Below are 15,145 nucleotides of genomic sequence, written 5' to 3' on the forward strand. Positions count from 1 at the left end.
GGGTGAGTGTATGAACCCCAGCAATGTTGTCAAAATCCTCAGAGGTTAGCAGCTGTTTCTGTTCATAAATCTCTGCGGGTGCACACGGGTGCAACCCTCTTAAAGTCGGTTCTTATATTTGGAACAAGGTAACTCAAGCCCAGTGGACTAGGTTATGTTTCCCACCAGGGTTCGGGGGGTAAAAATAGCTCAGGTGCCTGAGGGAAGTCAGAGGATCAGGGGAGACTTTCAAGGATTAAAGCACAGTGATTCTTTAGATGAAGGATCCATCTGTAAAATTCTGCAGTATATGTCAGTCTTGCGGGTAGATTTTCACTTAATGTTGACTGTCTTGCTGCAGTAATGCTGACGTTCATTAGAACATCGCATTTTGGGTTGAAATTCTGTATGTGCACTGTCCCTGGATCAAATACAGATTAATATGACACAATTAAAGGTTAATTTGAGCTTCTACAAAACAAATATTGTCCAGTTTCATCTGTAGATACTTAAATGTACCAAATGATGTGCGTTTAAACCAATATTTGTTGAGAATAATATTCATATCCAATATAAAATACTCCATATGTCCAGATACAGTGTAGAAACAATACAATTGAACTTGCCAAACATTTACAAAAAATAGTTGAATATATATTTTTATTTAAAGTATTTACAGTTTGTTTTCTTCCCACATATAGCACCACATTGAAAATGTTTTCATGAATGAAATTTTGTGTGGGATGATGTTGGCGATGCACAAACTAAAAGCACAAAAAAAAGACACTTCACATTTTGCTTGTGACCTATACATGCCTTTATGATGAATTCAGCAGTCTACAAAAGGCTGGCTGCGGTAAATGAAATGAAATGATTGGGTGGGTTGCACAGTGCAAGCTTCATTTGGGAGGATTCAGCTCTGGCGCATCGCATCGAGAAAGCAGGCACTAGGCTGTCTGTGGCCGTCTGTTTGAAACCTCCAAGGGGCTGAAGTGGTTGTTCTTCTGTTTGCTCCTTGTTGCTTTCATCTTAATCTCTGCTGGCGAACTGCAGAGGGAAGAAAGAAAGATGTGATTATTAAAAATATGGCACACCATTAGAGTAATCAGTCACAAAGACGATGGATAAAGATACATTTATTAGCCCTCAAAATTAAGCCCAAATGAATCTTCGCACACCGGTGGCTCAAAGTGGCAGACACTCGTCCACACATTTTGATTTCAGCTGGATATTACACACTAATCATGCCTAATGCGACTTAAATATTTACTCCAATCTTTCCACTTGGACATTTAAAAAGATTTTCTGAGCGTGCAGTCAGAGCGTTTCTCACTCATGTCGTTGTTTCGTGTGATGGCCATGGCAGCTCTGGCACGCGGGCCCTGCTGGGTGAAGTGGTAGCCGAATTTGAGGATGCTGGAGTTGTTCTCCAACATGGAGGCGATCTCCATCTCAACTGAGTCTCCCAACTTCTGCCTCTGTATGGTACAGGATTACAAGTGTTACAACTCAAATCACACAATCCGACTCCTCGTATTTATTGCTTATGTGTCGCCCATCAGTCACTCGGGTTCAGTGATGTGTTTCAGACCTGGTTGTCAATCTTGAACTCCACCAGTGTGGCATTATTGGCCATAGCTTTGATGATCGCCATCATGCCGTCTGAAGTGATGAAGTTTGACTCGATATTAAGACTCTGCAAGCTGGTGTTCTCCTGCAGCATCTCAGCACATGCCTGGTACACACAAACACATGGATACTCTTAACTGGGATTGTTCAATGCACAGTCCTCCTTTGTAGAGAAATTAGGATGAATTATCATTGAATCAAACATTACATACTGCTAATTCAATACAAAAGCTCAAATTCAATTCAATACCGATTCAATACCCAACATATATTAAATATGAAATTAGACTTTACTTTAACTTCAGTATTAGCAATATCATGCTTAAGGGAACTAAATAAATGGCAGAGAAAGTATCTGTATGACTATGACTATGTATCAGTGACTCTGTCATTTGTCATCTGTCTTGTTGCACTAAAAAATAATTGTCGTTTCATATGGTACTCACATAGGCCACAGGGTCGTTGCTACGGGTCGCAGCGATGCTCAGAAACTCCACGTGAGAGTTTCCCTTCATCGCCTCAAAGATCTCTTTTAGTGTTGGGATGGGAATGTCCTGCAGCACAGACAGAGGGACGTCACATTTATGTGCTTTGGTTTTTAACCGAGCACTGCTAAGGCTTACAGATGTGGAAGATTTACACTCTCAACTGATCGATACAGCAGGTAATAGAGCTCATTGTGAATATTCACAGTCACCAGGTGTAGTGTTTTCACCGCAGATGGTGAGAGCCACTTTCAGAGAGATTGTGAGTAGCAAAAAGTGAAACTATGTAGGCTGGGAATTGGGGAAATGTTCAGCTGCAGGTTCATTTTGATGCAGAAGCTGATAATTGTATTCTGATGAACTGAAGCAACACTTTGTTAATTTGAAGCTTTCCAGAAACGTGTTAACATGACAGTGTTTCCCGTCCAGCTGACCTTGATGTTGTTGAGGTTGACTTCAGTCAGGCTGCTGTCGTTGTTGTGGATTCTCTCGAGGGTTTCCTCCACGTTGGTGGGGTTGGGCGGCTCGTCAGGGAAGATCTTGAATGGATCTGGTTTCACTACACCTGTAAGAGGCACAAGATCACAGCTTAGTGACATACAGTATATTATATTCACAATGAAATATCTTAACATGGATTGAAATGGGTGTGTCATTGAGTTGAACACTAATTTCAAATTCTACACTGGTGTTGAGCAATGAAGAATTATCCTATTTCAATCTTTGACTTGTCAAAAATAACAGTTTACACAGCAACTTCCAATCAGTTCCTGTTCAGCACATTTCAGGCACAATAATTTGAAATGTTTGACACCAATATCTTACTTATAAATAACTAATAATATAAATAACTTCTCAGATGCATCAGTAGTAGATTAGTAGATTTTGTTTTAACACAAAACAGCTGTACAAGAATAAAATACAGCCTAAAATAAGCAAAATAATGATTGAAATAAGGAAATAACTAATCAAAAAATATTTAAACAAGATTAAAAATCTGATCACCAACTAAAAAACGCTTTAAGTGTCTATGAAATGATGTCATACGTACTGTTGATGCCTTCTGTGTTGGCGATGGTGCCCGTGGTGCCCAGAGCATCATAGTACTGCTTGTTGCTCATCAGCGTGTACATTCCAAGGATAGCTGCAAGTACAGGAAAACAATCACTATGAATAGAAGATAAAAATAACTCTGATATTTGAATAAGATCATATTATATGTCCTGGACTGTGCTTTTGTCACGTTCGCTGTTGCTGCCTGTGCTGTTGCTGTGTCCCTGCGCAGGACACATTCATGAACATTTGCAGATAAAATTTTTCTGATTTGGACCCAGTTTGGAATCCAAAACAAAAAGAGGCTCGGTTATGTGTTCCCCCGTCTCATGTGTGGCTCTGCTCTGTGTGTCTGTTTGACGAGATAAAGATTGTTGTCTTGAGTTCAGCAGGAAAGTCGGTCCCTGGTTGTAATCTCACTGTTTCCAGGGGCCCTAAGGAAGTAATGATACCACACATTTATACAAGTTTCTGGGTGAGGGGGTGTTCTCAGTGTTATTCTAGCTGATACCGAGTCTGTGTTGAAAGACCACACGCAATTTAAGAAAGGCGAATACTTCTAGTGTTGTCCAACTTGCTTCTAAAGGACGAAATCAGTGAGCTAAGAGTCAATGGTGTGATGTAATGAGATATAATGTTTGGTCCATGAGTGAACTGGGAAAAACAGATTTTACCCTCAAAGCCTAGAGAGTTTCTGTACATTTTCAGTGGGTTTTCATTACATACAATACAGAACTATTCATGTATAGGTAGAATATAATCTTTGTGGACTCTTACTTTATAATTATCCCTAGAAATACATAGTAGATGCTGCCATAATCTAATCTAATCTAATCTAATCTAATCTAATCTAAGTATGGTAGCAGAGGTACTCCTTTAAGTAAAAGCAGCAATAACCTGGTGTAAAAACACTCAATTGTAAGTAAAAGTTCTGCATTTAAAATTGTATGCAAGTAACAGTACAGTATTATTAACACAATATACTTAAACCTGTAAAAGAGTATTATTTTTGGTCACCTAGCTGCAGTGCTGTGGTAAACATAATGACATATTGTCACCCTATAAAGTTGATGTGGTGAACTTGTTAGCAAACAATTGTCTATTTACACATCCAGCAGATACTGAACAACTTTAACATTAATCTGGAGATGTGTTTCTGACCAACTTCCAGTGTAAGTCAAACATCCACTCCGGTTTTAGCTCTGTTTTTGGTTTCCACCAACTGGGGGGAATATGTGGCTCTTTAGCTGCTAAACCACCAGTTCATCACTACCTTTGTCTGTCTGCTGTTTGGTGCTGAGCTGATAGTGTAAAAAAATAATAATAATATTTCCTTCTGAAATGTAGTCTAGATGAAGAGCACAAATTAAAAATAGTCAAGTAAGTTACATGCACCTCTAAATTGTACTTGGAAAAATGGACTTAGTTACTTTCCAGCCAAATCTTCTGCATGTTAGTGATATATTTGAACTTGTATGCACTGTAGTTTCATTGGTTTGGACATTAAGTGACAACGTGTTGAAAGAAAACAGAATAAATTCTTTAAAATTCTTAAAATGAGCTCTACAGCAAGATTGTTTCATCATATACATAGGCTATAACCTCCACCTTCACTGAACAAATAATAGTGACAGTTTTCTTGTTCTTCTGTTGTTACTGTTTGTGACCAGGAGGAGGCAGACCTGCTGGTTAATTTCTTCCTCTTGTTGTAACCTGTTAAACTGTCACAGGCCAACTGCCATGACAGCAACCCACCCCCCAAACTCTCCCCTCCTCACTCCACCTTCCTACCCACCAGGCTCCTGACACGGTGTGGGGAATCATGGGAAGGGCCTTGTGAGGAGAGGGAGATCAGGGAGACAGCTGCTCAGGGTGGGCGGGCGTTACCGACAATAAACACCCCCACGTCATCCTGTTTGGCCCTGAGAATAACCCACAGTAGCTTTACAGCACAAACTAGACTGCAGATAACTAAAAATCTTAATATAGCAACGTGTTAATATGAATAAAACGTGAAAATTAAGTCACCAGGGTGACTTGTTGGACCGTTCTCCCTCTCAGCTCATAAAGCGGGTCGGTCAATCTATTCATCCCCTTTTAGTCTGTTTGCCAAAAAGCCCACACAAAGGACTTGACAGAGGCTAACTGAGGTTTAATCCTCATCTGGACTCCATCCAGGGTTAAAACGGTGGCCTCTCTGACACGCTGATGGAGCCGGACAAACAAGCTCCAATGCTCTGCCTTTCCGGATGCCTGCCTGTTTGGCTTGTCAGAGAGCATGTGGTACACTCAATAAAAAAAACACCTTTTATTATTCAAATTTAACCAATTTCTAAAGTCATCTAACAGTTATTCTGCATATCAAGCATGTAGTTGGAGACTTTGATGAAAATGTGAACATATTGGGGGAAAGTTCAGGGGTCCTTTAAGCTTTTTGAGGTATCCATTAATATAAGATTATTTTGTGAAAGCTAGTTATGTCCCTGTGCAGCTCTTCTCTGTCGTACCTGTCCTACTTCTTTATTCAATTATTTATCAGGGACAATGCGCTGGAGGCATGCCTGTCAAGATTTGGATTTTTCTGTATGCCAAACTGCATGCGTCTGTAATAAGAGCAATGAGTAAGAGCGATATCGGGACCCCTACTGGGGGTCGCCAAAGCTTTACAGGGGGTCGTAAGGCTTCCTCTATTTTAAGGCGTGCTTAAAAGCTTTTATATGCACATTAGGCCTATATCTCAGCATCTGGTTCACTTCTGTGAAGAAAAGTAAATGTAAATTGTCTAACAGAATAATGGCCAATTGTCACGGACAAGAAAACACTGAATTGGTCAAGAAAGAAGCCTATTAAGTATGTATAATTGTTAAAACATTATAAAAATACACAATAAAGAATTGTATAAAAAGTTCCCTAAACAGGAAATAATCTGCTCAAAATTCATCCAAATCACATTTTAAACAAAATTCTGAGTTGAGTATCTGGGCTAATTGTACAATTTTTCTTTAGGCTAAAGCTATCAGCTCTGCCCTTCTCTTTGTTAGATTCTGGGAAGTTTACACTCCAGCAACCCCAATGAATGTTACCCGAGATAGTGTTACATTTGGCAAACACGTGAGTCCTCATTATAAAAGCTTTTTCTAACAAAACATCACACATAGCTGTAGCCTCAGTCTTTTTAGCCTGATGTAGTTACATTAACTCATGTGGCAATTGTTACCGCTAGCTCAATTAGCTCTCTACAACTGCTAAAATTTCCCAGCAACACTAATCCTATGTTGACCAGTCTTAAAAATCAACGATCCATTGTTTCAAAAATGACTAAGACTCTTGAGTGTTAAATATGTGTTAGGCATAGCAACAGTAACTAATAGGGAAAGGGCTTAGTACCCTTAGTTACCCTTTCTATTGTTTGCTTGTCATGTTGGTGATCGAGGAATAATACAAGGCCTATAGCGACGACTTTAAGACGTCTTTAATCATCTACAACAAAAATGTCAAATGTAGCCTACAAATCCTAAATTAGGTCATATTTAAATAAAGAACGATCTCCCACACGACTTTCTGACATTACACTGTTGATTCTAAGCTTCAGTAAAATGATTTTGAGCTTCAGGAAACATACCAAAGTGTCAGGCCTGTCTATCTGTGAACACAGTAGTTTCCCACTGGTCTGGTTTAACAGATACAGTATCTTTGCCCCCACCATCCCCACGTCCACTCCACCCTTCCTTTGGTGGCCTGGGGCCAGGCTTATTTATTTCTGTGTTGCTGAGCATGGGGAATTGGACCCCATCGCATGTCTGGCCATGTCTGTTAGCATGCGACTGAGCTGAGCTGTCTCAGTTTTGAGGGAAACAATATGAAGCAGAGAGATAACTGGGTCTGTATAATAGAAGAATGTGGGTCAGAGCCGCTGTGATGAAACACTGAGGTCACTCTGTGTTGTGTATGTCTTAATAAGCATGAGGACAAGATGACGTCATAAGAGGAACAGACATTTTTCACAGCAGGCATTTTTGCATGCGATAGCAGGAAGAGGTGTAATTAATAACATTATGTGAATGCAGTCCATTTAGATGAGCTCTAGTTCCAGCGTCATGGTATTGTGTAAGCTGCTCACAATTGCCCCTGGTGCCCCCAAGTTCAAGGAACCGCCGCAAAAGTGCCCTCTAAGGTGCCCTTCCAGTGGATAAATAGTGATGAAGTGCTCTCTCAATATACAGCTCATTCTCACGCATATCATCACATGCGTGTCTTTAGGAAATAAATGGTTATAATTAATAGGTCCTGTGTGTTTTATTACAAAGGTGCAGTAGTTATACTCACTATTCTTATAACTACCTAACTAACTTAACTTAACTCAATCCATCAGGACTTTCTGCATTATTATTTTATTTATATACTCTGCCACTGACAGTATGTCTATGGTGTATGTGTGTTTCTGATATTGGCTCAAGCGATCACAACCTGGACAGGATAATCTGTACAGAGTGGATGGATGGAGGACTGCTGCTACTATTAACAGTAGTAATACTTATAGTGTCTGTCTAACCTGCAATATCACACATCTCTGCATCAGTGGCGTTTTTCAGAGCCTCCTCCAGCTCCGGCTCCAGGATCACCTGCTCGTTTTCAGGGATATCCGCTGCTTTCTTGGCCACGAAAGTCTTTCCTGGAGATAAAAAGAAAGAATAGATTAGACATTAGAACATTTGTCCTATCTGATATTTGTAGGATCGAAATGAATATAACTACATAAGTTTATTTTAAAAGAAGCGCTTTTCTGAAATAGGCTCAACGACGACTGTACAGACGATATAGATAAAAGAAGGATAGCGAAGACCAGTCAATAGGGGTAAAGAAAAACTAATATGAGACAGAGACCAGATAGCCGCATTGGGGACATATGTTAGAAAAGGGGGACACATTAGACTCAGGGATTTTTAAAGAAAGCCAATTTTGAAAAAGGGTGTGTTTTTGTCAGTGATTTGTATGTATTTATGCATCAGTCTGCAAATCAAATTTCCCAACATTTGTTTCTCTTTTTGTCATCTTAATGGAGTTTCTTCGGTCTGAATGCTTTTAAATTTGCTCTCTGCTCTGGTTCTGTTCGGATCGTGTTTCCAAAAACACGAGAAAGCAAAGGCTTATCACGGATTTGTGGTCCATGCTCCAATAAACTCAATTTTCCACTGGAGCCAAGGTTGTGTTTTCTTATCTTTTTTCTTTGTGATTTCCACATTCATCTTCACAATTTCAGCTGCGAATCACAACAACAACAACAAAAACTAATTTTAGACAGGACATAGATATGCCTGTTGCATTATTGGTTTTATTCGATGAGTTGCACAGGAACTATAGTACAAATATTCTCAGCCAGATCATTTCCCGGTGTAGGTCTGGACATGTCAGCCTGTGACTATGATGGAAATGGCCCCAAAAGTCAGTGAGCTGCAAAAAACCACACACAGACCTGAAACTAAGAGCCTGAGCTGCTGTGCAGTGGTGCATCGCAGAGTACAATACTGTACTGAGCTGTCTGAGGGAGAAGGAAAAAAAGTATATGGAGAATTGAATCTTGTTACTGATACTGTTACTGTAACCTTGCTGTATAATATTAAAAAAATTTGCTTCCTTCTATTCAGATGTACAGTTTATTTAATTCCTTAATTTAAGTTAATCTTTAATTTTTAGTGTTGGGGATGTCACACACTTCTCTTATAATTACAAGAGAACTTTTTCTGTGTTGTTCCATAAATATTTGATGAGTTAAGCTTAATGTTTTGTGGCAGTGTATCCAGCTGCGTTCCTCAGACAGGACGCCTGCTCCCCCACCTTTCTTCTCCCCAGTGAAGGGCACCAGGTCCTCCCTGTCCTCGTGCTCCAGGGCCTGCTTCTCCAAGTGCTGCTGCAGGGCGTCACGGTCAAATGGACCCGTTGGGCCCTTCTTCGTCTGGTCACGCTGCCGGAAGCCAGCAGGCAGCATGGCATTCTGGGAGAACAATAGGTCAAATGTTATGTTGATGTCGGTGAACACTGGAGAATTGATTCACTGTTGTTTCAGAGGCTGAGTGGACTGAGATAGTAGAAATCCTCATGTATCCTCAAAGTTTTAGACATATCAAATGATCTGCTACCGCCAAAATGTGTGTACAACATTTCTTTGATTACTGCCTGCAACTTAACTTCACTTAACGCACCAACCCCCACAATGCATGGATGAAAGTAAAATTCTTCCCTGATTTTCCTCCCTAGCAGTATTAAATGTGCCTCACAGTACAGAGCATTGTGACCTTGCATAAGTCAGGTGCATGAACCGTGGCTACAAACGTTATTATTTTAATTTAAAATGAAAACTGAGAGACTGAGGAAAAACCTTTACTTCGGCTTGATGTGTGCAAAAACATTCAAATCTAAAATGTAATGATCTTTTGATCTGTTAATTTACTTGGTGCACTGTAGAAAGGTTGCTTTCAAAAGAAATAAAGGCCTGAAGCATTTCCTATTAATATTTTAATTTGGGAACGTTTATTATGGCAACACTTTAAATTTAATGTTTGAGAGGGATGTTTGATTTAATACTTCAATTGATCTTTGCTGGTTGCACTTTTCTTCTATGCGACAAACTGAGTCACTGGTGTGCTCACTGAAGATGACATTGCAATAAAGTGGAACTGAATGCACCTCTCATCATGTCCTGCAGGTTTTGGTTTAGCCGACAGGTAACAAGCTGCACCTGGTGTCAGGTAGATCCAGACCAGGCTAATTAACCACCTGGGGGAACAAAGACCTGCTTTGTGGACTTGGGGTCCTGAGGTCCTTAGGCACCAGATCTCACTGGAGAAAGTTATCAGAAGCTGACCACCTGGCAGGTTAAGACAAATCAAGCGCTCCCCTCCCTTACCTCGGGGTCCATCTCCTGCAGCTCATACTCCAGCTGATCCAGCTCCTCGGCACTGAGGCCCTTGAGGATGGCATCCTCATCGATGTCCCTGGGGTCCGACATGGCTCCGGCTCACATACACACACACTCACTCATACACACCGCTGCACACCCCTGGGCGAGAGGGCACTGTGAGAGAGTGGAAGAGAGGGGGGGAGACATTAGGGGTGAATTATGGGGGTTTATGCCATTAAAATGTTTAGTGTAAATAAAGTTATATTTGTACAAATAACTTTATCACAACTTTAGCATGTGACCCAGGAGCTCCTGTACTGTTTTCATTTTATACAGTATAACATCATTTTATATAAATGATAAAAAAACGTATCACAAACTGTTGAACAAAAATGAGACGAGACATTCTATTGTATTGCATTGTATTGTACAGTAGTGTTTTGACCATATTGTACATTATCAAACTATCTTATTGTACAGTATTGTATCGTATCACACCGAAATCTACAATATTGTATGATATGTTTCATATTTTGTATAACATACAGTATTTTATCGTATTAGTGTCCAGTATCATATTGTACTATATCATACAGTATTGCACAGTATCTTCACTGTGTTTATATCATATTGTATTGCATTATCATATCTTTTTCTATTTGCATTGTATGCTTTTTGGTGATACTTTTCTAGTACATAGACAACAAATGAATACCCTGAAACCTCTGATCAGAATATTCATGAATCAAATGTTTTTTATAGTTTTATAACTTTTTTAGGATTAAAATGATTATGTTTGGCATTTTAGGCTTTTATTGGATAGCCGTCATTAGAGAGAAGCAACAAAGGTCCCCGGACATTTCAGCTCATGTCTGTCCACACCTTAACCTCTATAGGACACCAGGGCGCACCAAGGTGTTCGAAATATTTGACAAAGCTATAAATCACTTTGTCCCTATTTTACCTGGGGACCCCCTGGGGCCCTGTCAAGGACAGTAGGGCAGGGGTGCCCAAACTTTTTTCCTTGGAGGGCCAAAGCTAAAAAGTAAGGGTAGACCGCAGGCCAAAAGCAAACATTGTTAAGATGTTGTTAAGATCCCAAATTTCCCACAACAGCATAAACAGTGTATTATTATATTGTTTTCCATAATTCCTTCCCCTTACAAACATCTGGCGGGCCCACTTTGCCCCACTTTGGGCAGCCCTGCCCTATGGGGGTCCCCTGCTCTGCATTTTGGGAGCCACTGTCCTTGCCAAACGGTTTCATGATCTTCATCGAGCTTATCGGCTGCCCTGTCTGATAATAATAGATGCAATTCCAATAATACATCTGCAATACTCAGGAGGCCAGAGTCTGCACATACGCTGCAGCAGCCTCCAGGTCACCGATTACATAAGCTTCATTTTCACCTTAAAACACACAAGAGGTAAACAACCACCCACTGATGCACTGCAGTTCGAAAGGCGAAGAGGTAGAGCGGGGTAGAGAAGTGAAGAAAGAGAAAGAGAGAGAGCAATGTCTTTGTAACTCTAAACCCTTAGCTCACCACACGGTAACTAAGAATAGCAGAATGCAGAGAGGAGAGGGTGGAAAGTGCAATCCCTTATTTATCATTGACGGACAGTCGCTCATACAGTAGTGGACACGCCCGAAGCATATCTGCACCCGGTGATGAAAAGGCAGACAAACTTATACCAACAAAGAGTCTCTGATACAGCAAAGAGCAGCAAACTACACATCAGGGCCCTCAAATACCACAACCATAACTGTGGGTCAAAGTATGAGTAATGCAGATATCAGGTTTGTGTTTTCATTTTCAGTCCAAATTACATCCCAACTTGGCCAGAGAAGAAAACCCATCACAGTTCAGGTCACACAATGTGGTTTCATTCATGTCAGCAACCATTAACATCTGTGATCTGTGATGGCAACAAGAGCATTTTACAGCAGGTATATAATCATGTTTATGCTCAGGGATTAATTAAAGGGCTATTTCGTAACATAGGCCATTGTTAACTTGTGCTTTTAGCAGCAGGAATTACATCAATGCAACTTTTTCCCAAATAGCAGGACAAAAAATGTCTCAAAAGGAGGTGATACACTGCTGTCCCCAGTTTTTTTTAGCTGTTCTGAGTTCTACAGCTCTCCTGCTCACTAGCTAACCGTCTACCAAACTGATGGTAGCAGTGGATGTTTGTTTAGTAGCTCGTCCAGAGTGCCAACGAGGACCAGAAGGGTCAGAAGATGTTTGCCAGTAAGCTATGTGGGCTACAGTAAACCTGTGGGTCTTTATGTGCTGTGTCTGCTAATGATGAAAATGGTGATGGTGACTGCTTTGTGCTCTTCTGCATGTTAGAGTTAATATTAAATACATATTAATTTAGAGAATCAAGACTTGAATACTTTTAAAAGGTTATACACTGACACTGAATGCGACTCCTGCTATATGAGACAGAGGTTCTGTTTGAAATTTGAAATTTAAATGAAGTTTATTTGAATTTAAGGCTTCCAGATGTTAGTCAGGGCTGCTCTGCTGTCTCAGTAGAGATAACCTATTATATGCCTTGAGTACTGCTTTATCTGTTACTTTTTCTTTTGAAGCTGTGTATGTGTCCTAAAACCAGAGTAGAGGTTAGAGGTTGAATTGTCAGTGTTTATAAGTGCCAGTGAGTTACTGGGACTGACTACAGCAACCCTCCCTGCGAATACAGTATACGAATGGTAACATTTCTGCCAGGGTCAATTACACTCTTCTCTTACCTGAATATAATGTTGAACGTGTTTGTTTATAACATTTTGTGTCAAATGTTCATGTTCCTATACAAAGTCAAATGTTTAGGTTTCCTTGACAACAGTACAAAGCATGGCTTGGTCACCATGGACACACTTCGGTCCATATTTACTCCAGGTGGTGTAATGGCCTTGCAGTGAAGATGTCCATTCTGTTCTGTGCTGTGTAGCATTGCTCTGCTCCAGTGACACACAAACTATGTGACCATAACCCTTGTTCTCCTGAAGGTAATGCCTGTTTGGTCGGAGTCGCTGATCAGATTACACTATAGAGAGGACACACACTCAGAATACACACTTCTGTGCACAGACTGACACATGGCTGATCAAAGAATACCTGCCATGTGTATGTATGTGGATCAGCATGTGGAGACTTTTTATTGTGAATTTATATCTGAGAAACACTTAAACAGTTTCTAAATTAAACACCTACGGTCACATTAGCAGAACAATCTGAATTACTGCGTCCTGTACCCGGTGTTGCTCCTATGCAGGTCAAAGAGTAGAGTTATATAAATAAACCATAGAAATGCAATGCTTGTTATAGATATGAACAATCTTTTTATAACTAAAACGATAAAAAGCACTTGCTCCTGTATGCCTGCAGCTCCTCGTCGACGCTGTGTGGCTCTAATGTGTAAAGCCAAAGACACAAACACCGGATCTCACAGCTGAGTGTCGAGGAAGATGGAGGAGATTTAGAGGATGACGGGAAGGAGGCTGCAGCTCAAAGGACCAGATGGAGGATAAATCTACCTAGACTCCCTCTTTATCTGGGATCAAAGGTTTTACTAGCCTTTACCACCTTCAAGCTAAGAAACAGCCTCTAAGTCTTAACAGTCAGATTCACCTTCAGCTCTTTACTTCATTATAAAATTACAAAGAACCAATTTGATGGTATTTCTATGGTTGTTTATAATATGATTTCTAAATTATGCAACAGAAGACTGAGACTGTGGGTCATACTGTGGGTATGTACTGCTGATCTAATCAAATCAATTTTCATAAATTATTATATGTCAACCAGTCAATATTGTTCACTGTCAGTATGGAGGAGTTTTAAAAGAATCTGGAAAGCCTGACATGAGATTTTATTGTTTTTGCACCTTTGAGTTATTCATTCAATAATTGTATTCTGCTTCATGTAAATCATCTCAATTTTCAGGCATGAAAGTATTAAAAATAAAATATAAAGGTTTCCAAATTCTTTTTGTAACAGTTTATCAGTGTTTTTTGGATGTTCGTTTTCTACTGTATTTAATGTAGAGAGCAGTGACTTAAGAAACAAATGCGACCCAGCACTCCATCCAAACAAGGCTCATGTGATTTGCCTGTAGTCAAGCCTTTGAGCCTCGCTTATTGTTGAGCTAAATACATGGCTCTTTTTCTGACACTTGAGCTAAGAGTGAGGGCTCAGACAACTGCGTACCAGCAGCCTGCCAGTTAAGGAACTGAAGAACACTTTTACATCATACTGATGTTGTGGGTTTTGTATTTCCCCTCATACTGAGAGCAACAAATCCAGATTAGATCAATACTCTTTAATTCTGAGGGTATATTTGATGTCAGCAGTAAAATATAAAATAGTTAAAATATCCAAAAATAAATGTATGGTATGTGTATATGTCACTCTGGTAAGCCGACAGCCAGATCACACATTGTGTTTTCATTTGTTTGGACATTTAATTTGGCACGTTCCACATGCCAGGAAGCCACACTGAAAACAGGCTGGAGGTTTGTGAATGTGCATTTGTCCCCAGCAGTCCCAGTAGGCTTCTATTATGAACCAAAACAAACTGGGAGTGGTAGCTGTCACCTGCCACTGCCAGCTGGCTGCGGACATTTCTTTTTCCAGTTTAAATCTCTCTCCTGCACCTGCAGTTGCTGTCTTTATGAGAGTCGTGGCATGAGTAGAGCCTTGTTATAAATGTATTTCTACATTTTTTGTGGTTTTAATGACAGCTACTATATATTATCCTTATATATTTATCTGAAAGTGTGCCAGGTATGACTTTTCCCTCATATGTGACACAGGTCCAACGGTGTGAACAGAAAAAGCTCATGGAGTCACATTTCTTCAGTTCTGACCTGGAACAAGTTGTACACATACAGATCCGGAGACATGTTACCTACGTGTGACTCTTCTTAACAAGTCAGGGCAGAATTTGTTATCATTATCAACAGTAATTAAATTATTTTGGCATTCTCCTAAGATTAATATCATAATTAGAACTACTGAGGACAACAAGACACAAGAAGGGACAGAGAACCAAACAGCTTGATTCAGATTTAATGAGAAGCCTCAAGTCA

At 40.1% G+C, this 15,145-nt stretch overlaps 1 protein-coding gene across 1 annotated transcript in view; it reads right to left on the bottom strand.

Moving 5' to 3' along the window:
- Positions 1 to 622: 622 nt before the first annotated feature.
- Positions 623 to 15,145, bottom strand: part of tmod4 (tropomodulin 4 (muscle)) — a 16,985-nt gene continuing 2,462 nt past the window's right edge. The window contains exons 2-10 of the mRNA XM_035671784.1: positions 10,051 to 10,218; positions 8,982 to 9,138; positions 7,699 to 7,818; positions 3,145 to 3,237; positions 2,528 to 2,658; positions 2,055 to 2,162; positions 1,571 to 1,714; positions 1,313 to 1,457; positions 623 to 1,026 (exon numbers count right to left, since the gene is read on the bottom strand). Of these exons, the coding sequence (XP_035527677.1) occupies positions 1,004 to 1,026; positions 1,313 to 1,457; positions 1,571 to 1,714; positions 2,055 to 2,162; positions 2,528 to 2,658; positions 3,145 to 3,237; positions 7,699 to 7,818; positions 8,982 to 9,138; positions 10,051 to 10,152 (1,023 nt within the window). The 5' untranslated portion in view covers positions 10,153 to 10,218 and the 3' untranslated portion in view covers positions 623 to 1,003. The remainder of the gene's footprint in view (positions 1,027 to 1,312; positions 1,458 to 1,570; positions 1,715 to 2,054; positions 2,163 to 2,527; positions 2,659 to 3,144; positions 3,238 to 7,698; positions 7,819 to 8,981; positions 9,139 to 10,050; positions 10,219 to 15,145) is intronic.

The sequence above is a fragment of the Morone saxatilis genome, unplaced genomic scaffold, assembly GCF_004916995.1.
Source record: "Morone saxatilis isolate NCDOM2014 unplaced genomic scaffold, NCSU_SB_2.0 Contig24, whole genome shotgun sequence".
NCBI classification, from domain to species: Eukaryota; Metazoa; Chordata; class Actinopteri; family Moronidae; genus Morone; species Morone saxatilis.